The sequence below is a fragment of the Rhinolophus sinicus genome, chromosome 7 (assembly GCF_057876585.1).
Source record: "Rhinolophus sinicus isolate RSI-liver-muscle chromosome 7, RSI-T2T, whole genome shotgun sequence".
Classification (NCBI taxonomy): Eukaryota; Metazoa; Chordata; class Mammalia; order Chiroptera; family Rhinolophidae; genus Rhinolophus; species Rhinolophus sinicus.
In genome coordinates, this window is record NC_142507.1 from 2,392,826 (window position 1) to 2,417,924 (window position 25,099).

The 25,099-nt window shown below is 44.7% G+C and overlaps 1 protein-coding gene across 16 annotated transcripts in view; it reads right to left on the reverse strand.

The window, feature by feature from the left end:
• Positions 1–25,099, reverse strand: part of RALYL (RALY RNA binding protein like) — a 1,518,143-nt gene that overhangs the window by 77,178 nt on the left and 1,415,866 nt on the right. For all 16 annotated transcript variants that reach the window (XM_074318489.2, XM_074318485.2, XM_019726291.3 and 13 more), the window contains one exon: positions 19,347–19,422. In XM_074318489.2, the coding sequence (XP_074174590.1) occupies positions 19,347–19,422 (76 nt within the window). The remainder of the gene's footprint in view (positions 1–19,346; positions 19,423–25,099) is intronic.

Sequence of the window (25,099 nt, forward strand, 5' to 3'; positions counted from 1 at the left end):
CTAAGACTGGTAGGAAAATGCAAATCACATCTTTGCTGAAACAAGGAGCTCCTGATGGGTCTGTGTCAAGCCTTCGAATGGGCCCAGGTGGGAGCAGGTTGGTGCTCTGTGAGCCGAGCAAAAAGGAAAGGCAATTGTCCGTAGGTCACTCGAAGCCACTCAGTACCAGGGCTCCCAAGCATTTTCAGCCCTGGACATCTAGGCGGGGAGCCACCACAGGCCATCCGACCTCATGTCTCATCCTCCAAAGGGTGGCCCACTGCAGACGAAAGTGACAACTGGCCCCCATGGAACAGTGCTCGCTTTGTGACCAGCTGCTCAGCTGTAGTTCACGACATGGAGTAAGCGTGCCTTCCCTGGAGATCATTCAGAGGGTCCTACATTTCCTTTCTTGTTCCCCAATTAATTTTTTTAACATTTATTGGGGTGACAATTGTTAGTAAAGTTACATAGATTTCAGGTGTACAATTCTGTAATACATCATCTATAAATCCCATTGTGTGTTCACCACCCAGAGTCAGTTTTCCTTCCATCACCATATATTTGGCCCCATTTACCCTCATCTACCACCCCCCTCCCAGAGGGTCCTACATTTTTCTCATTAATTATATAGCAAGTGTCGTAGCCAACTCAGGGGGATGCTGTGAAGAACGTGAGACTGTGTATTTGGAGCAAATTGCACGGTTCCTGGCACAGAGTGTGCCGAAGATGGGCTGTTTCTCTAAGGGCCGGAATGGCTGGAACACATGAAAAACTCACTTTTGTACTTTTAGTCTTGAAAGGTGAAATGGAAAAGCAAAAGAAGAACATTGCTAGGAGAAACATCCATTTGGAGAAAACTGTTTATGAGTTTAAACCTTAGAGACAGATGGTTACATTGAAGTATGCCCAGAGATAACTTTTCTGAGGATTTAAAAAAAAAAAAAAAAATTTTTATTAGGTAATTGTTTTGTGAAGAAAACAATTGATTTTATCTTTCCTAAGATTTACTTTTAACAAGAAATAGGTAGTGAATTTAATAATGCTTCTTTCCGGACCCACTAGAATTAGGAGTAGAATAAGATAAACAAACCATAGCCTTCAGAAAAAATAGGCACAGTACAGAAATGAAATAGAATGCAAAATTAAGATCAATATTTGGGGCCAAAGCATTTTTAATACTTTGTATTTAATGACAAAAACAACAAAAAACTAAGCTGTATTGACTGGGGGCCAGGTATTATTCAAGACGCCTTCTAAACAGTGATTTATTTAAGCATCATACCCTCTGAGGGGGACCCAATTTTACAGCTGAGGAAACTGCCACCCAGAGATGCTAAGGAGCTCGCCCAAGGTCACGCGCTGAAACATGCCTGAGCCAGGCATTGAGGTTAGGCACTGGGGTCCCAGAATTCACGTGCTCCCCTCGTGTGGTGAGCTGCGTCTCCTCAGTCTACGTTGTTTGTTGTGTTTTGTTTCTGTGTGCCTCGCTTCCTGCTTTCTGGAGCCTCCTGAGGGATCCTGTCTGATGTCAGATGTCGTGGACATGCTGGGTGTTCCCAGACTTCATCTCCAGTGTGACCCCAGTTACGATGCCCGCCACCCCCCCCCCCCATGGCAGGCACCTATAACTCAACACCCCCGGACTAAATGCACTGTCTTGTTCGTGCATTCTTTATCCCTCCGTCAGCGGCATACTCAGCCACTCCGGGGACCAAACCAGACCTGAGATGCTTTGTCTTGAACGCCATATCAGCAACACTCCTGTGCAGCGGACGCTCCCAGCTCTGCTGTTTCTATGGCCAGCGTCCTCTTCAATGCGTTCTTATCTCTCGGTTCTTATTATGCCCATTCCCACGGTCACTGGCTTTCATGTGGGCTGTTGGAGAGCTCTCAGGACCCCCTTCTGCTGTGTCACCTTGAAACAGCCACACCGACTCGCAGAACCATCCTTGTCAGCCAAAGCTATGACCACGCAAGTCCTCTGCGTGCCTCTGGGTGGCTTCCTCATAAGGTGCCTCGGTTGGTTAGGGGGGCTTCAGAATGGTCTCAGGGCACCAGCAACGTGTAACAACTGCCAGTGCATTTTCTAAGCTCCCCATGAAGAGTGTGTGTTCCCTGAAGATGGGACATGCCCGCATCACAGGAGGTGCCGTCATGATGCTGTCCGATGAGCTTCCCCTGCCTCACGCCCCGACCCCCACTTCCGTTATTTGCCTACCGAGTGAAGTCCAAACCCTCCAGCAGAACTAAACGTCCACTCCCATGGGGCTCCAGTGCACCCTCCCAGCCTTTGTCTTCTGCATGTCAGCCCATGACGCCTGTGCCCCATGGCTCAGGGTCTGGGGGCATCGCATGTACTCCGTTTTCACAGAAATGACTTCCACTACCTTGTTTTTGGAAGTCCGGTGGTGTTTTATGACTCCAAAGGACATATAATTCTACTTCCTTGCAATGTTTACAGATTTTTGGCATTAAAACGGCTGATCAACAACACCGCTCTCTGCCATCTGATCTGTCACTTTCAGCAATGATGAGTCAAACCTGACCTACATTCAAGACGGACGCACCAAAGGGCTGAAGGGTGGAGTCAACTCAGACAGCCTGACAGTCCTGACTGTACCACCTCCTGGCTGTGTGGCCTCGGAAAAGGGAGGGATTCTTCTTTGTGTCTCAATGATCCCATCTGCAAAATGGAGGTAATGGCAGACCTAACTCTTAAGGCTGTTGTGAAAATTGGATAATAAAATTAATGAATTATCAGATAACATCTAATGATTGTTAGTGTCACTGTTATTATTTTTAATCGGTGAGTCCTCTGGTTCTCGCTCCTGGTTCATGGCCAGGTACAGACAGAGGAAGTGCTGGTTGGGAAAGAGATTGGTGTAGAGGTGACATGCCAATGAACCCAGTTGGGCCATGCTGGTGAAGATATGCAGGAAGAAACAGATGGAAACGATGGCCTGGAATTCAGGCACGTTGTCTGGGCTGGAAATATGGATGTAGGAGTCATGTGGTGAATGCAGAGTTAGTATGTGACACCCTAGGAGAGAAGAAGGCCCCAGAGAGAGCCCGTCGAATGGTCAAACAAGGTTGAGGAGAGACTCCCTGGGATCACGAACAGGTGTCTGGTGTGGAGATGAAAGTTCTGAGAGCTTTAGTCCTTGTATGGACCTCTGGCTGACACAGCACCCAGCAGGGAGTGGAAGCCCCCCGTGGGGCTGACTGAGCAATCTGCCTACATCAGTGTCGCCAGCCTTCCTTCCATCTGTTCTGTAGGACACGAGTAACTGGAGGAGGTTCTCTCCAGAGCAGCTCACGTGTGCTGAGCCAGAAAGGAGGAAATTGGAGGAGGCTTGTTTCTCAGATGGAGGCCAGAGTATCCACAGGCCAAAGCCAGCGTTGGGATCTAGTGACGTCAACACACAAATGAGTGACTTCGTGCATTAAAGGGATGGAGGACCTTTATTACTGCCCACTTGTTTTCTCAGAAAGGGGTGGTCTTCATCTGCATTTCAGATAGTGTCCTGAAGACATAGCGGGTGCGAACATTTTATGTAGAGTATTGTCCCACCACTCTGTTCACAAACGCCGAGAGAGTCTAACAATCATCGCTGTAGCCAGAGCAATGTCAAGCCCTCGAATACATGTAATGTTGACCATAGCAGGTGAGAAAACCGAACTCCAGAAAGACCAAGTCATTTGCTCAAAGCTGCACAGCAAAGTGATGGAGTCTGAGTTCAATCGCAGGCCTGACTCCGCCCTCTACACTCTTAGCCTCTGCTCTGTACTCTAGGAAAGGGCAGAGGACACAATGCAAGCTGCAATGGCAGGGCGTTGGGTCTACCTGGCCCCACCAGGGTCATGGTGGGGTCCAGGCCACTGTACGTTAACGCTTAGCTAACCAGTTGTTTGTTACAGGACTATAGGAACCTTATTTTGATATATAAAATTCCATCTCCATTTCATCACTGACCATTGATAGTCTAAACATACCCACATGACATTTTCATCACTCCAAGGCCTTCTGATTTAAACAGACTTTTTTGTCCCCCAAGGTAAGTGACGAAAAGTGAGCACAAGAAAATTTTGATCAACGATAAGCACTAGTAAGGCATGCTCAGATGTCTTCCTTTACTGAACACTGTGCGTTTTAAAATAGAACACGTCTGCTAGTAGTCTTAAAAATTCACCTGTTGGTAAAAGATTGAAAACAACAACACACCAGACTAGAGTCTTCCTTCTGTAATAGGGACAGAATATTCAGAGGTAACTGCGGGTGAATTCTTTGCCATCCAGTGACAGTCAGAATCTGTCTCAGTCTCTTGAAGAAACAAAAGGAAATGCAGCCCAGGCTCTGATCTGGCCAATAGGGCCTGGTGCCCAGGAGCTGGTGCTGTGGGAGCGAGGGGCCTGCTGGGAAGAACAAACTTCTTGGGGTTCGGCGTGGGGAGAATCACTGGCGGTCACAGGCACCCTCTCCTCACCTCCGCCTGACCAGGGAACTCTGAGTGCGACGCTTCCAACAAGAGTTCCAGATGCTGTAGCCCACTGCCAAGTGCAGGCACCCGCAGGGACCCTGGTGCCAACCAGAGACCTCTTGCACGTTTGGCCAGGAACACGGTGTGGTGCTATGACAGACACACAAGCCTCTGATGGTGGCCTGTCAACCACACTGAGCCTGTATGACAAAGCAGGGCTCTGGGCAAGACTGTCAGAGCAATTATTTCCCTAAAAGCTTGTATGCTCCAAAGCTGAGAGGTCAAATAAGTTTTAGCTTTCGTGCCAGTTCTGACTAATTGATGGTGGCTGCTGGGAACAACGTGTGGACAAGACATCTAAAACCTACCCAGGCCTCGGGGTGTAAGAGGGCTGCAATTAACCCACATCTGCCACAAAATGGGAAAGGACAGATCAAGAACGGTGTCCAAATGTCTGTTTGCCACCTCGGTGCTAACAGAAGGTACAGAAATGCTCCACGTTACAAAGGAATAAGGTATTAAGTCTGCAGCGGAAGCCAGATCTCTAGACATACAGTCCATCTGCCAATGTACACAAATAATGCTGTGTATTTAATGCCTCATATACGGTTAGTAGTTCGTATTTGGAATCTGACACTGTCCTAAGCACCTTAGCATGTTTAACCCTCACCGCCTGCCTGTGAACTTGGTGCCAGTATCATCTCCGTTTCATAGGAAACTGGGCAGGGATGGATGGAGTCACTTTCCCAAGATCTTTAAGCAAGAACGTCTGGGAGCAGGGTGATCACTCAGGCTGTCTGATTGAGACCTTGCGTTCTTAGCAGCATAGTACATTTGTATCATATCCCTATGAGCTGCTTGCTGGCCAGTAGAAGACCATCGGATTCACCTCAAAGCTGAGGAAAGGCTCCTTCACCCCTCTGGTGGAAAGTGCCCATGATGAGTCCATTTCTCTGGAGTAAAAAGCAGCTTTCCCGATCGTTCCTGTGATGCCCCCTTCACGGGCATTCACACCCAGTGGAAATCTCTGGCAGGCTGTCATCGGTCCCCTGGTAAGACCCGTTTCCAGTTAGTACCCCTCCGTGTGCCTCATCCCAGGGACAGGTTAGTTAATGACGGCTGCGGTATCAGCCAGAATCTTGGCAGCAGTTTTGACACTCACAGTCGTGACTTGTGCCACACTGGAAATGCAGGCTGTAGTGTCCGTCTCCCAGGGACAGGCTGTAATCTTGCACCTCTCCCAGAAGGACAGAAATGCGGCAGGAGGCATGGAAGAGCCTCCTGGCAAGAAAGGTCATGGGCAGCTTTTCCTGGGAGACCTGCAACACTTAGTCTGACCGCCCTGGGGGCATGGCCAGGGGTAGGGGTGGCCAAAGCGGAGAATAGGGTCATGCTTCCTCCACGATGATTCCAGAATTAACCTCATCATGCATCACATGGGAAGGCAGTGCACACGACGCTGTGGATCTTTCCACTAAAATCAGAAAAACGATTTTCTGAAAAGATACTGTCAAACTCAATTCTCCCCTGTTGGCAGATTTGCTCATGTCAGTTCCAAACCTGTGCAGCGAGAGGAAGTCAACAGACGAAAAGCCAGGGCGTGGCTGCTCCGAGGTCCCTTCCCATTGTCCTACTTAGTTACTGGCTGACAGCTGTTAAATCCTGCAGAGCAAACGCACGTGCCCACAGTGCAGACCGAGGAAGCGGGTCATCAGTCACTCACCCAGCTTCGGGGCTCAGTCTGCAGTCCTGCCTTTGCAGAATTCTGATGTCATTTCTCTTGCTTACCTCCATTTTAAATGAAGAGCTCTGTCAGTACACTCCTGTGCAGTCTTCTGAGGGCCAGTGACAGTAGTTGTCAGTGAGAACGCTGCTAAGTGACATAACACACGTGGTCACAGGGCAGCCCCGGTAGGTTGACAAGAGCAGGTGACTTTGTCCTCACCCTGTCACACCCGTTCAGGTGCCAGGTGCAACTGCCCTCTCCCCCTCCTCCTCTTAGGGAAACAACTGGAAAGTCCTCAGTCTACGTTGTAGCCGATGTCTGATACAGGCGTGGGGGGCGACTCGTCTTGGCAAACGTTCTGCTTGAGGGAGCGCCTGCGGTCTTCCCAGTGACACGCTTGTCAGGCAGATGGATCTCCTGCCCCGGTTCCCGTCTTGGTAACCTCAGCCCCCTTCAGAGCCGGCTTCTTTCCCTCTTCACATCTTTGTAAAAATGAAATCCTGGCACGAATGCCCTCAACGGCCACACACTGACAGAGTGGTGTGATGCCAATCGCCGGCCGGGATCAATCATGTTCCTTCCTCCCGGACATGTTGAAAGCGCCGCCTGACTGGTAGGGTTGCCTGGGACAGTCCCTCTAATGCGGCAGCTACAGGCTTCTCACAAGGGCATGAGTTTGTGATTCCAGGTGCCATCTCTGGCTGGGCTGCCCCCGAGTTCACTGAGCAGGTGGGGCCATGACCCAGACCTGACAGATGCAGTCTCGTCTGTCTCCACATCTCCACCATGCTGAGCGTGCACTCACTGCTCTCTCTGCCTACCTAAATCGTTAGTAAACAGGAACTCCGAAGAACACTTGCCCTGATGAATTACTTCCTCCTGCAAATACTGCCATCACTGGTCTCCTGCCATGTAGCCTAACTACCTCCCTAGTCGTTTCCTGGAAAGTCGCCTCTGCCACTTCCTGACTTCAAATACCAGCATGTTCTGGAGCTCAGTTCTTGGAATTCTTCTATTTCTATCTTTAATGACTCCATTTGCATTCATTCTCTTCCAGCCTCATGGCTGTGAACACCACCCACGAGCCGGTGACTCATCAGGGAGCACATCCGTCCAGCCCTGTCCCTGAACCCCAGGCTGTCTTCAGCTGCCCGCACAGCATCGCCCCTCAGCCGTCTAACACACAGCTCAACTCTAACATGTCCCCACGCGAAACTCCTCATCTCTACTGTGGCCCACCCCAACCCGTGACACGAGTCATGCTCGTCTCACCTCCTGCAAGTTCCCGTGCTCCGACGCGGGTCTAAAAGCCTCGGAGATGACCTGTAGTGGACAGCCTGGCCACCATCAGTGCCTCCCTCCACCTATCCATCCACAGGTGGAGTCCAGGTGCCCCTCTTCTTGGACATGGACTGGCCTTGTAACTCGCTTTCCTAATGTAACCTTGTGGAACTTCCAACCTACATTTTCCAGGGCATGGGCAGCTTTTTCCTTCTTGAATGCAGTCACTATGTAAAACTCTGATTATCTGAGACCTCTGTGCTGTGACAAAACCTGAGCTCGCCACGTGGAGAGGCCATGTGGAGAAAGACGTTGGGCCCTGCAGCTGTTCCCGCCACCCCACTCAGGCACCAGCTGTGGGACGCACAAGCCATCACAAACACTGCACAGAGTAGGACCGCTCGAGCCACCCCAGCCCAGGTCTGCATAGGACGCATAGTAAGTTTTTTCTAAGCTGGTACATTTTATCTAGCAGAACAGAGGAAGACTCTGTTCTTCCTCTCACTGTCCACACCCAATCTGTCAGCAAGTTTGTTGGCTCTACTTCCAAATCCATCGGTGCCCATCACCTCCTCCGGGTCTGTGTTCAAGGGTCTTCTCAGCCAGGTCTTCACCGACCCCCAACTCAAAGCAGCCACACTCTGATCTTCCCACTCCCCCTGCCTCTTTCCTTGTTTTACTTTTTCTGTGACACCTCCCACTTTCTCACATATGGTTAGTTTAATTGGTTATTTTTGTTTATTACCGTGTTTCCCTGAAAATAAGACCTGGTCGGACAATCAGCTCTAACACGTCTTTTGGAACAAAAATTAATATAAGACCCGGTCTTATTTTACTATAAGACCGGGTATAATATAATATAATATAATATAATGTAATATAATATCGGGTCTTGTATTAATTTTTGCTCCGAAAGACGCATTAGAGCTGACGGTCCGGCTAGGAAACACGATACCACTTGCTTCATGCTTGAAGGCAAGGTCTGGGATTCTTGTCCATTTGCTTAACCAGTGTGTACTCAGAGCCCAGAAAAATGTCCAGTGGTGTTAATTGCTGGTGAGTGACTCAGTTAGTGAGTCTCTGTTTCTTTGTCCTCCACCAGACCCATGGAGAATCTCTAAGACAGGCAGAGTTTGGTCAATCCTTGAGCCAGCTCTGTTAAAGGAGGCTTTGAGGTAAGTTATCCTTGCAGGCTGGAAACCGAGTGGTCCATTCAAAATTGCTGAGATGAGAAACTCTTCTCCAAGTCTCCTCCTGCTCCACAGGGCTGACCCCATGAGACCCTCTCATTCTGGCCTTCGTTTCTCCACCAATTTGTGGTGCCTCTAAAATTTGGCTTCTGTCTTGGCTCCTGGTAAGTTCCAATGTCTGCCGTCCCCAGATCCCTCATGGAGACCAGCTGACTGGGTTGCCCAGCTGCCTTTCCAGCCTTTTCCACTGACATTCCGCCTGGACCTTTGCTCTCGAGCTCCTCTGGCCAGATTGTCCGTCTGTAACTGACTGTCCCTCCCATGCCCCACCCACGCTAGACCTGGTTTTTGCTTCTTCCGCGTTACATTTGAAAATATATTTGATTTTTCAGTTGAAATGGATGCTGATATTACTTACTTCTTTCACAATGTCTCTGTGTACTATATGTCAAGTGTTTTAACTTTCTTACACTCGATTGAGTTCATAGTTTCAAATATTGGTTGTACAATATTTCTTTTGTCAACCCTCTAACCGTGCGATTTGTTAACCTGAGTTTATATAATAAAGAGTAAAAAAATATGAGAAAAAGACAATCTTCAGCAAACCAAGAAATTAGAAGTCACAATGCAACTAAACTTCTAGAATTCTCATGCTATCACAGTGCCATCTCCACCCCGTTGGCATGGTTTTAGTAAGAAAAGAACTTAAAGTTCCTATCTCAGCTGCTCAGCAATCCAGTCCAATCCAATCCAAAATGCTGTTTCACACACAATTTCTGCATTTTGTGGGTCATCCTCTATTCCTTTTTGAACTCAGCTATCCGTTGGTGGATCACGTCTTAAAACAGCGCATTCTGACACATCCTTATGCTCAGACTCATGAGCACAGCTGCCCTGCACTGAGCATGTCACTGCTGAGAGTTGGGGACGCAGAACCTGTCCGTCTTTTAGTCACGTCCACGTCCGTGCACTAACTAAGCCTCTCCCCTGGGCTTAACAGAAACTATTCTGTAACTATTTGTCACTCACGTACACTATGCCCTTTCAAAGCAGCAGCAGCAGCAGCCATGTGACTGAATTACGGCTCTAAACACAACGGGGGATAGTTGCTGTCAGACAGGCGCCATTGCCTTGGTACTGGCTCACTAATCTGTAGTCAGAACAATGGCCATCACCTGATTACTTATTTCATGGCACACTTAAGGGCTCATCAATTTTGACTTTTTCATTTCTGAAAATGCGATGGCTTCCGTGGCCCTCCCTGGCACCCTGCTCCTTCTGCCCGCCACCCTGCAGCCTGAGGGCCTGAGCTGCTGTGCAGTGACGGACCGGCCACTCCCGCAGCTGGCCCTGGCTGTGGCTTCCTCTCCACATGGGCTGCTGGCCGGTGTAGACCTGTGAGACAGATGTTAATGGAGTCACCCTCCTAGGAAATGGAGGTTTCTAATAACCGTGGTGACTAAAGGAGTGCAGTTCTGAGGAAGGAGGGCTGTGTCTGTTAAGCACCTTTGCACAACACCAAACACAAAATGACTTCACTGCTGCCTGCTTTCGGGGGAGAGCTACCAGCTGCCACTGGAAAAATCCGACTTTCAAGGAGCCTTCTCATTCTTGTTTTCTTTTTTGGTTACGAAATTCTCATTAAAGAAAATCTGCATTAGGCATTAAGGTTACCCCCGAAAATATCATCTACATTCTCACTAACAACAATGACAGTTAGTTAATACTTTGTTCTCTATTTTGTTTTTTCAGCATGTTTGTTTCACTTACTAAATAGTTTTGGTTCTCTGTTTATATGATGTATACTGTTCATGTAACTATATGCTGCTACACAGTATGCTATTTACATAATTTTACTTTTTTTTCACTGCTCAAGCTGGACTGTTTTCCCATGTCATAACGAACACTGTGAACATTCCATCTAATCATGTGCCATATGCATTATTGTGTAATATTTTGGTCAGTTCAGATTACTCAGTAGTATAAATAAAACTGCAAAGAACATCTGGGGAATAATTTCATTTTTTTCTTTTTTTACATTTAAAAAAAATATTGAGGATTATTTTCTTAGATATACTTTCAGAAATAGAATTACTTAGTCAAAAGAGATAAATATGTTAAAATACTGGATAGAGTTTGAAGAAAAAAAAAGGAATAAGCTTGATAAAGTACCTATGTCTCACATTAGTCTCTGAATTAGGAAGGAAATAGCAGAATCCCAGAATGTTATAAATGGGACTACACTAAGAAATGGTTTACCTCAACTCCTTCATGTTTTGTGAGAAAACTGGGCTTAAAAGAGGCTGGCTGCTTCTAATCACCTAGATGGGGTGGGCAGATGGTAGCAGACCCACCCTGGGACTGCAAGTTTCCTGGCTTCCAGTCCAGCTCTTTCTAGAAGATGACTCTGCCGTCTTTCAGGACTGAGCAGTTCTGACACATCAGCAGAGATTTTCCCCGAGAGACCAAACAAACATTAGCGAGCGAACTACGTAGCCTCTAGCTTCATTTGCAATGTAACAAATATGGTTCGCTCAAACGAGCCCCTGGTCCTTTGGTCCCACAGGGGCTCGTTTTGTCCCACAAGGACCGTCAAGGAACTCTGTGTCAGTGCTAGGAATTGGAAGGAGAGCCTTTTGACTCGGAGTATTCTGGTTTGTAGCAGTCCCAAAAAGGATGGATGATTAATCGTGCTATCATTCCACTAGAAAGAAAATTTGAAAGTTTAATACAGTTAATTAATTTCCAAAAGAACGAATTTTGGGGAGAAGCATTCATCATGCGTGGCTGACATAACCTAGTGGGGTTTTGCTGCTCTGGTTCCCTCATTTGTCTAGACATCGAAAAAGGAGCCATTTTTGCTTCCCTTTTAGTACTTTCAGTTCAATCAGAAAAATTATTCTTGCAAAGACACCAACCAGTTTATATGATTTTTACCATAAACTTGTGGACTGCCTTTTAATTAATATTTTTAAAGACAACCGTAGTTAATGAACTTATAATCTTTACTTTTTTACTGGGTAGAAGTTACTCATCATCAAAACTTCAAAAAAATCTCTCTAGAACTCAACATATTCTCTTAGCTTATAATTTGTCATTGGTATTTTCACACTTGAACTCACCAGGAGAAATACAGTTTTATAAAGATAATGGAACCACAGCATTTTATGAAGTACTTATAATGGGGTTAAAAAAGTCATTCACATTGCAAAGGTGAGACAAGATGACAGAGGAAACGAGCTGTCTGATTTCTCATTAACCCATCACACCCATCTATATGATAGATATTCACTCTATCTTTTCTCCTCTCATGTTCTGTTTGGGCTCAGACATTCTTCCACGTCGTGACGCATTTCTTATCACTATTTTTGTCTAGTTGTTAGAAGATAAGAGGTGAGCCAGGTCACAGAGCACCCTGGGTGCATGATGGGCGCTCACAGGGCAAGCCTGCATCAGAGGAGCGGACAGTGAGGTTGTACGAACCCTCACCCTCTGCGGATGCGACTTTATAAAAGGGATCGCCTCTAAGTCTTTCGCAAGCCAGTCCTTACCACTGTTAACTGCACTTAAAAAAAAAAAAATTAAGGCAAAAACCTAAAAACTTAAAACTCAGTACTCCCTCTTGAAAATAAGGCTTTTTCTTTGAGCATTTACTTTAGAAAATTTGTCATTTTAAGGACTTTCTTCTCTCTTTGAAGATACATAAATCCTTTTTGAAGATTAGCTAGGCCTTTAAGATGACCTAGGCATATCTATTCTTGAGAACCTGGGGACCATCTCTTCGAAATGTGAGCATCAAGGAGATGGTTCCCCCCCCCCCCGCCCCATCTCCCAGTTTCTGTGGGAGGGTAGGGCCTCACTTTGGTGGACACCTGGCTCCAAGTTGCAAAACTACCACCTGTCCTAAAAGTATGAGAAGTTCAATCTTCCTCTGGATAAATCCAGCTGCCAGTTGGTTAACACAGATGAATCTAGGATGAACTGCGAGTGACAAATGGTGCTGTCCCACCCTCTTACTTGAGGCTCACTTGGTTATTGTTTATCTCGAGAACACGTATGGGATAAAACCTATCTGCTTCACTATTTCAAAGGGTGAGGTTTCTTTCTGTCTTGGCCATCTCCAAGTAGATTACCTATGATATGTGTCACATCCTGGGTTAGTGTTTCCCTAATACCAAAGGTGTTTTCTTTCTCGACTATCTTTGTGGAGAGGATTTCTGGGCTGGGAGAAGATTGTTTTTAATTATATTGAAAGCAGTGTAAAGAGAGGGTACCACTCCCACACGAATAGTTTTTTTAATCTTTACTCTAGTTTGATTCAGTTAAAAATAGGACTTTAGACACATTTTGGTTTCTTCACAGTCCCTTCCATGTAGCCTCATGGAATGAGAAACATATCCTGGACTTTGAACATAATGTGTGGACTGAGAAGACAGAAGGGATAGGAGTGCCTGGTGCATAAAAAAGGACTAAAGTAACTCTTCAACATCAAAAAGAACCAACTTATAAATACATCTTAGGTTGGAAGCTCAAGGCCCTAAATTCTCTACCAGGGGCTGTCCTAAAATAACAGGTCACTGGATCTAAAGATAATGACAAAAAAAAAAAAAAAAAAAAAAGTATGGAAACAAACTAAACCAGCACTGACAATGAAGACACTCCATGTTGTGAACCAGCAAGGGCAGTGTCATTTGGAAGATAAAGTCCCTTCTTCCCAGGCAGGAACCCGGGACAACGATCTAGAGATAGGAGATGCCTGACCCTAGGACCTCCCCTCCCCACCCCCGTCCCAGTTTCCACCTAATTCTTGGCACTTATTATTTACCTCTTTTTAAAAATTAGTGCATGGTTTTGCTTTCTTTGATTTTATCATAAATTATCTCCACTGAAACAAACAGAGCTGTTGTCTTTCAAAAAGCCTTAGGAAAGGGTTCTCTGCATTAAGGAATTGTATGTACCACCATCCAGTCTCCTTTTACTGCCACCATGCTCTTGCCATATTCGAGAAGGTATTTGTGGATGTTTATGCATAAAAATATAACAGAAGATTGCAAATAGGCCATTTTTTAACCTACCAGAGAACTGCCTGCAGGAGAACTATTTTAATGGATATTGTGTCAGCATTTCTTCAAACATTTTAAATTAAAAGGTTTATAAATTACATTTGCTTAGTGTGAAATGAGTGACATACTATAACTGAACATAATCTTTTCTAAAAAATTTTCTTCTTTAGGCAATTATAGGAAATGTTAATGTGTTTAGTTGACTGTAAATTTTAGCAGCATTATCATAGCTCAAGGCTCATTTAAAATAACTTCTTTAAATATTTTATTATAGACCTTTTGCTTTGAATAATCATAATAAGAATAACTAAAATTTGTGGAGTGCCTGTAACAGTTCCAGGTTCCTTAAATATATCATCTTTCAGGGAACTTTTATTCTTCCTTTCGGAGCCAGTCCTGTCTAACACTTTTTTTCCACTGAACATACTCATATAAAACAGTTGCACAATTTTAAACCATCCACAAAGTGAGAGAGTGGGACCTTTTCTGATTCAACAGCAGTTCAGGTTCTATTGGGAAGCGTTAAGTTAATGAGCGCTCACCCTCAATTACCCAGATGTGTGGATATTCAGCTTCGAGTGTTACAAGTGGACAATTTTGGGTATTTTCTCTTGTGGATACTGGAAACCACCCTTTTTCATGCAATAATTTGGTTGGAAAGATTGGTTCAGGGGCAAAAAGACTGTGATGGCCACACAGACCCCACAACAAGCCCCTCTGGAGCTGACCCTCGTAGGCGTGTCAACGCTGGGGCTTGTGTCCACCTCAGAAGGACAGGATGCAGTGCAGGGCAAGGATGAACCTTGGCCCTGACCCCCTCACACAGAGCCCACTCCTGGATGGCTTTCTCAGTGGCCCACTTGACAGGGGAGGCAAAATGGAAGCCTCTACCAGTGCAGACGGAGCCATCGACATGGGAAGAAATGGAATGTGTGTTATCCTTGAAATTATAAAAGGAGACAGAAAATACATAAAACAATCAATAACTAATTGGTAAACACTTCTCAGCACACAGGGCGCGTCAATGCAGCCATGGCCGGGAGACTTTTCCTCCATATTGATTTTTGCTATTTAGCATTAGCGGAAATTAGCTTCTATTGCTTTCGTTTCTATTTAAGGCTCTAGGGGACATTTTGGGTCCTCTGAGGGTCCCCCTTTCCCATGATATGACAGAGTCACCATGAACGATGCTGACAGGACTCCTGCGGGTCAACGAGTAAACAAATCACCGGTGAGATTTTGCTGCAGAACCACGTTACCTGGCCCATCTCGGCAAGGTTTCTGATCACTGCGGTTCCTATCATGGCACCCACATCCATGGCTACCACCACTGATTGCGGTGACCTTAACATGGTGTACTACAGGTTATCTTGTGACAGTCTTACAGTTTTGACGTTACTTGCAGTGACAGTCTTGCTTCCCACAGTTACCTTTGTGGAGTGGAGTGGGAAGTTTGCTATGAAAGGCATCTATGGAAGAGCCGTAGAGCATAGTTCGGAATGATACCCAGTAAGAGCCATGCAATGAGCGGGGTGAAACGCTCTGCTTTCCGGGTCCTCCTGTACCGTGCTCCCTGTGACCGGGACGGCTGCCATTAAGTGAAAGGAGGCCTGGACTTGGTCAGCTCTGATCAAGTGTCAGCTCTACTCACCTCAGAGAAGAAAGGTCTGTCTCCCCTACAAGCGGAAGCAACACCATCACACCTTTCCTCTCGTTGAGCAGTGATTTAGCACTACTTGGAACTTGGCATGCTGGGAAACTCACTTCCTGGGGGAGGATAACTATTTCGGAGCACCACAGATGCTGTGTGATGTGTACCACACATCTGAAGCAGCGATTTATTAAAACTTACAGGATTTTCACCAAGAGAATGCATCTGCTATCCACCATTTGGACTAAGTCCAATATTTATGGAATGCTTACAAATGACTAATTGTGGTTTATATACAAAGAGCTTCTAATGGGAGACATTTTTATTACAAGTGCTACTTTAATGAATTGTCTGCCTTTATGAATTCATGTCCAAGATGGAAATCATTTCTTTTTGCTTCCTTCCGCCAACCCTGAGCCTGTGATGTCTTTCCAGTTTCTTCCACCAGTCATGGGATCATTCCCCCCATTGTCTAAGCTGGAAACCTTGGATGTACCTGGACGCTCAGCCCTCCTATACCCCATTTCCAATCACTCACCATAGGCGAATGGCTCTTTGGTGCCTGCAGACTACAGACCGATGGTCTTAATCTGATAAGCAGGCCTGTGGGAGCCTGACAGCCAGGGCCACTGTCACCTCCCAGTGTCCATCTTCACAAGTGGATTTTCCTAGCTCCCACCATGATGTGCTCTTCCTGATCTGCGTGCCTGTGACACACATGTGTTTCTGTGCCTGGCATGCCCTTCTCCCTCTGTCGGCTGAGTGAATGCCTGCTTGTTCAGAAGACAGCTCACGTGTCATCCAGACATCCCACCCTTCTCAGCAGAATCAGTAACACTCTCCCTTCCTTGCTTCTAGAACCGGATGCATACTTCATTTATGTCCCTTATGTATATGTCCATCCGATTAATGTATAAGACAGTAACTACGTTGCAGCTTCACTATATTTTTAAACCATTTTTGTGTCCTCTGCGTACACCCTGTCAGTTTAGTGCACGACAGGCTTCATGCAGGCTGTTTGGCCGCATCAAAATCCTCTTATAAGAAGTAACAAAGCAAGTGATGCCTCAATGGGCCCTCCATGCAGACACCGCTTTGCGATGGACAATGTAGAGAAAATGGGCCTAGGTGAGGAGTAAAGCTTGACAGCACACCATTTACCTCTCCAACTGAATAAATGATCCAGAGACACAGCAGGTTAGGGCACGAAGGAAAGTCAGAGGTTACCGAGACCCAGACCCATTAATTACTTTTACTGTCTTCTGCTCGCTCCTTGCCCTGCAGCCTTGGCATTTTCTGTCATTTGCCAAGAAGACCACCTAACGTAGAGCCCAGACTACAGTAAACACACAATAAGCATGTCTTGAATGAATGAATGAATGAATGAATGAATGAATGGAATTATTCCAGCTCTTTCCTTTCACAGATAAGGAAGTGCCCAAAGATGCAAGCAGGAAAGCAGAAACCTTCTCCTTGCAAGCGGCTACTATATTCATACTCCCCACACCCTCATTTTTACCCTATAAAGAAAGTGATACAACTATTATGTTAGATAAAGCACTTGAAGCTCCGAGCTTGTCCCCTATGATCATGCGAATCAGAGGTAGTGCTTGTTCTTATGCGATGCACAGTGTACAGTCTTTCCATTGCCGCCTGCGAGTCACAGACAGAAATATAACTGGTTATGGGTCTCTGCCTCCATAATCGTACTGTTTAGATGGTGGCAGGTGAACAACTAGGGGCGCTGTGATCTAGTGGTGAGATCTCCAGACTTGACGGCTGGAAAGCAGAGATCAGTTGCTAATCTTGTTACCTTACTGCAGGCAAACCCTAGCCTGTCCCAGGAGCATAGTTTTCTCATATGGAAAGGCAGCCTCGGGGATTTGTATGCTGAGCAGACGAGTAATGACTATGAAAACACAGCTGGTCTACACCTAGGTCAGGCGTCATTATTATTACTAAGCTTATGTAAGAAGGAGAAAGCATGCAGAAAAGGCTTTCTCAGAGGCACGTTCACTCTTTTGTTCCCTTTGTTACTGCTTGGCAATTGCAGTGCATCCCGGCCTTCATTTGTGTAAACAGATGAAACTAGGATAAATAAGCATTTCCCCAGTAATGTGAGTCGTGTACAATATATCAGATTTAAATGAACTTCTGCTTCTAAATCTTTTGAATTCATAATTCAACATAACTTAGTAATAGAGAAATAACAGTTTGAAAGACATTTGTTTCTTGTCACAAGCTTCTGTTTTCATAAGCAAATCAAAACACTCCCAGAACAGGGAAAACAGGAAAATTAGCATCACTGCACAGACAGTGGTAACTCTTTGATAAGAAATGAGGCCGTGGGCAGTTTGTTCTGTTAATAACTGAAACAGGACTTTTCAGATGTTCTGTATTAGCTGCAGCTCTGTGCATATATTTACAAATGAATCTGATCAGAAATAATTTGCATTTCTTAGTCGTATAAACACTGTCTTTTACTTCAAAGTACAGAGAGGACCATTTGCCTTTTGTTGGGGATTTTATCTCTACCGTTTTGTATCAATACTGCCTATGATCAATTAACATTTGCTAAGTCCCACAGATTTCCAGTTTTAGGCAAAAATTGAGATTCTAATGAAATAATTTCACGCTGCCAAAATAATAAGAGCAATTAAGACACATTCCCAATACATCTTTAAAGAGCTATGACGGTCATTCGTTAGAGAGCGTTGGGGCAGCAGGTGGGAATAAGACCTCAGAAACAATCTCAGCGAGGCAGTGAGTGGCTGGAAAGGAGACAGGCTAGTTTTCAGAGAACACAGTCAAGGACACAGCTCCCCGCTACCTTCTGAGCACTCTTCTTCTACATAGTGTCAGAACATAATCAATTTTGACGTGTATAACTCAATTCTCCTTCATCCAAATGAGATCAGGAAAAAAGGGGACTAGCTGGATGTGGAGAGCGCCGAGTGGCGATAAGGATCTGGGGACGGGCCGGATAAATTGGCTGATAGGACCTCGCAATCAGCTGCAAGCGGCTGGCTAAGCCTTGAGAAGACGGAACTTAGCCGAGAGATGCCCCGTCAGCACTTACGAACACCGAGGGCAAAAGTATATGAAGTAGGACACGTGGCTTAACAGCAGAATGTGATTTCCTCCCCCCCCCCCCAAAGTGGCTGTTTTTAAAAAACTGAAGTTCCTTAGTTTTCTTTTATCTTCCCCAAATCGACTGAATTCGACCTAACCTAATAGAAGTACATACAGAACAATAAAGATGCTACCTACAGTCTACTCTCTCCGCTCGGAACTGAGATGGTCGGTGCAGACAGTGGGGCATGAAAAAGGGGGCGACCAGAACGTGAAAAGGGTGCGTTAAAGGCAGTGGAGGTGTCTCTGTCGTAAGAGGAAGACTGTACTGTTGTTTTAGAGAAACGGAGGTGAAATGAATGTGTACTTTGCAAAACAAAAGAAAGAGGCTGCTTAATCCAGTAGAAGGAATTTGGGGTCTGACCTCAGAAAGCGTGAGTCTGACTGAGTACTGTGCCATCATCTATGTCCCAGTGGCGGGACCCCTCAGACTCTGCGTATCAGGTTCTCGGTCTGTGAGGTGAGAGTAGCGCTACCTACATTGCAGGATTGTTGGGAAAATCAAATTAAATTAAACACCATGTGGAAAACACCTACATGGTATGCAGTAGTCAACACACAGACCTTTCCACCATGTCAGGTAGAGTCATGAGAGATTTTGATCAGATTTTGTTAGAGGACGCTCTTGGAGAAGGGCTGTTTAAGCAGAGACAAGCTTAGGCACCTGAGATGCCAGCGGGTGCGGTGCGATATATTTGTATGTCGGCCACCAGCGTTTTCTTGTACTTTTTACACCAATAGGACTGCTCCTTACTTGACTCCTTGTAGTTTACATGTATTGCCTTTTGAAGTTGCAAGAAATTTTCACTACTATATATCATAAAATAGTGCTCGCTTACTTACCTATAAAGTGCAGAAAGGGGCCTCTTATTTCCAGGTTTTGGTCTGTAGGGTTTGGGTTCTCCGGCCATGTTGATATCTGAAAGCATAAAATAAAACGGCACTGATTAAGAAAATATTACACCATTTGAGGGAAGTAAATCATAAGGTTTTATTTTTCTTCCTGCCATGCGTCTATGCAAAGGTCCTATGTCATTCATTCATTCAACAAGAATTTCTGGAGCACCTACTCTAGGCCAGGCACTGTTTGAGATGCGTCATGTACCAAGAAGGTTAGATCCAAGGCCTGTGGAATTTACCTTCTACTAGGGGGAGACAGACTGCAGTCAACAAACATAATACTTAAGAAAAATGCAGAACATATTTGAAGGTGGCAAGTAGTATGAAGACAGAAAATGTTGAATAAGCTAGGGGGAATCAGGAATGCAACTAAAAATGAAAGAGAGAGAGAGAGAGAGACAGAGAGAGAGAGAGAGAAGAGAGAGAACGCACATCCCTTCCCTTCATTAACTAGACCTATGATCCAGTCTCTAAGATAAAGCAAGAAGAAGCTCAAGTGTATGACAAAGGAGTATTTGCACAGAATTGACCAAACTCAAGCTTAAAAAAAAATGTGTAAACCCGTTAAGAAATTGGAATGCTGGGTGGCAAAGGTTTGGGAGACAATGTAAACAACTTGATGTAAACAACTAGATTTAATAAAGTTGAAATTTCCAAAGGGTGATAGAAAGGAAAATCTAAAGGAGGAAGACTTCAAGACACATTTGAAAGACGTGAGGGACATTATTCTGAAAGGAAAGTCCGTTTCTTGGAGAACGGACTTAATAGACCATATTAAGGATGGATGAGCCACCCATCGGTGAAAACAACCAAAACTTTTAGATAAAATATAACGTATCTCTTTTTAAAAAAGTACATTGAGTTAGCAAGAAAGGTCCTTATAGAAACTAAAGAGTGTTCAGGTGCGTAATTTTCCTGTGAGTGTACAGAAATTTAGACTGAAATATGCACGTGTATAGATTCTACCTGCTAAGGTGAAGTTCATCTAAAACCTGGTGGCAGTGGCCAGGGATGAGGATGGAAGGGGCCGGGCGTAGTTAAGGGAAGGCACAGTGGGCAGGGAGCTGAGCTCATCAGTGAATATCAAGACTTGCCAACGCCTGGATGAAAGGGCCTTCTCCTTGCATTGAACCGTAAAAATGCAAGATGTAATTGTGTCCTCAGAACAACCCAGCTTCCTTGGAGACCAAGGCTCAGGTTGTCATGTCTCAAGAGCTGTTGGCTTTGAAAGGAACAAACAAACTGGGGAATTGGCGTCTGAACTCCGTGGTCAGTGAGAGAGACCCCTCTGGGCCTTTCTTCCCAACTGTCCTGGCGATGCGTTAGTGACCCACAGGTAGGGAGAGGAAGAATGGCCAGGGGTTCACTTTCTGCCACTATCATAAGAAAGAGGCTTTGGAGTAAAACATTGAGATGGAGAAAACAAAGCGTCATTTCTTAAATTCGCAAGTTTGCAAACGGATTCATACCAAATACTAATATTTGGAAATCTCATGTTATCCTCAAGAACGGATATAGGTTAAATCCTATATCTTTACTTGGCCAATTCTCGTTCGTGCATTACCACAGGAGACAGCAACTGCGTTTCGGTTTTCACGTCTCTGACTCTGGGGAGGACACCTCCAATTCTACACCCAAACAGATGTGACTTCTCTCTGCTCCCCCGTTTTACTTTATTCCATCGTCTCCATGCCGCCGATGACTGACTGCCCCCTGTGACTTGGGACTTCCAAAGGTCTGTCATCACTTCACTTAGGCCCTTCTGTATCCTGCCCAGTGTTGTTTATCCAACACTCAGTGGGTCTTTCAGTCAGTCAAGTTTCGACAGAGCGGCAGGTGTATCCTTGCATGGCTTGTTGTGTGTCTAGCCAAACACACTTGGTCGGCACTTTCCCAAAATGGTGTTTACCTAAACAATCTTTTGGAAGATGGTGATAGATATGTTACCAAACAAATAAATGACAGTAAAATAAGTTTGGTAAAAATGCCATCATATATCCATTTGTTGAATATTTGTATGGCACAGTAAAGGAAAAAAACATCAGCTGTAGTTTGCTCAAATAAATAAATATACACTTGTGTGTGTGTGTGTGTGTGTGTGTGTGTGTGTGTGTGTACATATCTTTTAGATGGCACACCAGGTCACATCCAACCAAACAGCTCCCCCCATCACCCCAGAACACTGGTTTATGAGATACCCTGAAATATTTAGAGCAATATTTTACATTTATTTCTTTGCCATGTGTTCAGTCAGGAATATCCTCATTTAAAAAGATACTTTAGTCTTGTCAATCACATATGATTGACAGTGCTACAATAACTGGACACTTGCTACCCACCTCTACCACCCGTGGTCTCCGCTGGCATTAAGTCACGCCCACAGAAATTTAACCTTGCTATCAAAGTGATGTCTTCCTGATAGTATAATGAGGCATCCACGTTACCAACTTGATTATTTTAGATGGAGAAAAAAAAAGAAAAGAAAAAAACTTTCCTAAAGGAATTAGTGAAAACTGATATCGTTATTCTTGGGATATTTTTGTTTTGTTTCCTTCCCCAGGATTAAATAAAAGTTTAAATAATTCAGCCATGGCATAGAGACTGCCAGGAAAACTCATTCAGAGTCTTTTATTGTTCACATTTGGAAGATTTAGGGATTCATTACTGTTCCGTTGAATAAAAATTCAGGAGATAAAGGAAACAGTCTGTTACGTTTGACAAGCGAATGCATAAAACCATACATTACCCTAGTATAAGCACCGTACCATTAAAATGTGTTTTTTGTGGTTATTATTAGCGTAGATCCTCAAAACAACCCCGGGAACTGAGTAGAACAGGAATCATGATTCCCATGTCATGTATTTAGATGCGTGAGAGACTGAGAAATTAAGTATGTCATTAGCTCAGTTCACAGCTGTCTGTATTCCTGAGCCCGGTCCATTGCCAGGCACTGAACTAGTGGGACAGGGGATCCCTGCCTCACAGGAGGACAGTCTGAGCGTCAGCCACAGCCAAGACCTGGAGCTGCACCGATTCACAGTCTAGAACTTTCTCTACTGTTTCATTGCTGTCACCCAGATTTCGGACGTCACATTTTCTATGCCACTCAAACCTGGCTTGGCTGTGGAAAGCACCATGTAAAGTGATGCACTCAGTACCCAGGAGATTTGGCATCACGAGGGAGGGTGTATGATTAAAGAAGAGCTGTGGTGACATTGGTCTGGCAGCGATGGGAAAACGCATTCAGCCCTCACCTGGGCTACCTGACAGGTGTTGGCCAGGTAGGTTCAAAACCCTGAGGTTTGATGGGGCTGCTGGGAATGCTCTTCTCTAAGGAAAAAATGCACCCGACCTGCCAATGCAAGCCTAGCCCACCCTGGCCTCTAAAATAGGACATTTGAAGCATTTTGAGCCTAAAGCTGAGAGTGGAGCCCATTTCGTACAAAAGTAAATGGCTTTCTAATGTTGTTTTTCCTTTCCCAGAACCAAAGCTAGTTTTAACATCTGAAATATGTCCTTAATAGAATGTTAAAATATTCACTGTTATGGGACTGAAACTATAGTCTCATTTTACTGGGCAGTCACTGAATTGTGACCATTTTAATGAGCCTTTGGACCTCGTTTCATAAATTAGTTCTGACACAGCACTATGGCACGTTGGCCTCTGGTTATTAGAATGCTAATGGAAAGATCCCTGGATGGCCGGACTCGCATTTGTTAGCAGAGAACATGCTATGCTCCAGACTCTGTCTGCAAGGACAAATAAAAGTGGGAACCTGAGCTTCCTGCTAATTACCTGGTACGCGGATCCCTCACTGTCTGTGACTTATTTACATTCAAACTTTCTCCCCCAAAGAAACGGAAGTGAACAAGTGGGCACGCCTACTCGGACGTCCTTTTTCACTGCCTGTCTAGTGTGTTCAATGGTCCTATTAAGAAGAAAATAAAAATGCCGCAAATCGTTAATTTCCATTGATCACAGAGTTATGGAACATGCAGAACGCGCCAGGAACTGTGCTCAGTACTTGGGAAATGGACACACACCTAATTTGTTCTCTGGGAAATCACGGGGAAGACACACCTGCAGCTAACTACAGCCAGTGTGACAGCGTCACAAGAAGGATGCTCTGGGGGCATGGTGCTCATACTTTATTGCTGAGAATGCCCTTACGGGCCCGTTCCTCGTGTGTGACGGCGTGGTTAGCAGTTTCATAGACCCACGCCCACCAGCAAACTCTGCGATTGCCTCTGCTCTATCCATTGAGCTAAGAGACCGGCTTCTTTTCATTTGTTTGCTTTATTTTTCCCACCCACACTCCATTAGCTAACTGTCAAAATACCTTTGATTTGCCTTGACACATACGTGGCCATGAAACTTGATAAAACTGTAAATCAATGTGCAGTTTACAGTTATTTAGAAGAGGGCAGAAGTGCACAGGTGCAAAGCTAACACCAAATAGGAATAGTTACCAAATGGGAATTGACTTAATTCCTAAAACTTGTATCATTTTTCTCCCATCATGTTCTCTCTTATTTCATCTTGGATAAACTTTTAGAAGAATGTTTTTCTCTATTCCATGAACATCTCTCAAATCTCTCCAAAGGTCAAAGTGAAAGACATGTCTTTTTGAGATAAAACCTCCAGAAACCGAATGAGTCAAATACGGAATGCGGATAAGTGTTCGCCAGCAGCTCCATGAATGTGTTTAGGACCTTGCTTGACAATTTTAGAAATACTCTTACTGCTGTATTGACATCAACAGTGGAGACAACCATTACAATAATTAACGAAAAATACCTGGTGAAAAATAATCGTAGTCGCATGTTCATTATTAATGCATAGCCTTGCCATCATTAATTTCTTTGCATCCCAAGGCTCTTAGTTTCATATTTGAGGACAAAATATTCTGTAAGAAGAGTGCAATTCAACCACAGAGAGTCTGGGTTCTGTATCCATGAGAATTGTCAGAGTCCCATCAGCGAAGTGAAGCAGAGCCCAGGTTTGGGTATGGCTTCTCTGTTCCCGTTCTTTTCTAATTTCTCACTTTTCATATATGTACAGATGGACTTACTTTCTCAGGTCCTTTTTGTTCTGACTTTGTATTCAGTGTCTAAAATACCAAAGCTACTGTGCTGGGTATATTATAAGCCATAAGTACAATGAATGCTAATGAAATGCCAAAGCTAACGTCAGGTGGCTGAGGGCATTTTGTATGGAGAGTAGAGTACAACTTGAACATGCAACGTTTGGTTGGCAGACAAGCGGTGTCTGTATCATGTAGGAACTGTCAGAAATAAATGCCAAATCCGGGTTCCATCCCAGACTTAGCAAATCTGAATCTGCGTTTTAACAAGGCACCAGGTGACTGCAACGCCCATTCACGTTTCAGAAGCACTGACATTTGACACGTCTAGCTAAAATCCCTCCCTTCAATTATTTTAAAGGATTTTAGTTTTTAAACTGTTTTGCAAAGAAAATAGTGAGAATTCTGAGCAGAAAAAGAAAGCTATTAGGGAAGAAACTTGGAAAGTTGAAGTTTAAATGGAAGTTTTAGTTTAAAGGCTTAGTTTAAAGAATGAAATAATTCTATGTTAACACCATCTTGATGATAACAATTGCGAGCATGTATATCACTTAACAGTTAATCACATTTTCACACATACTAAAAAGTAATTTTCACAATAATCTCATATGG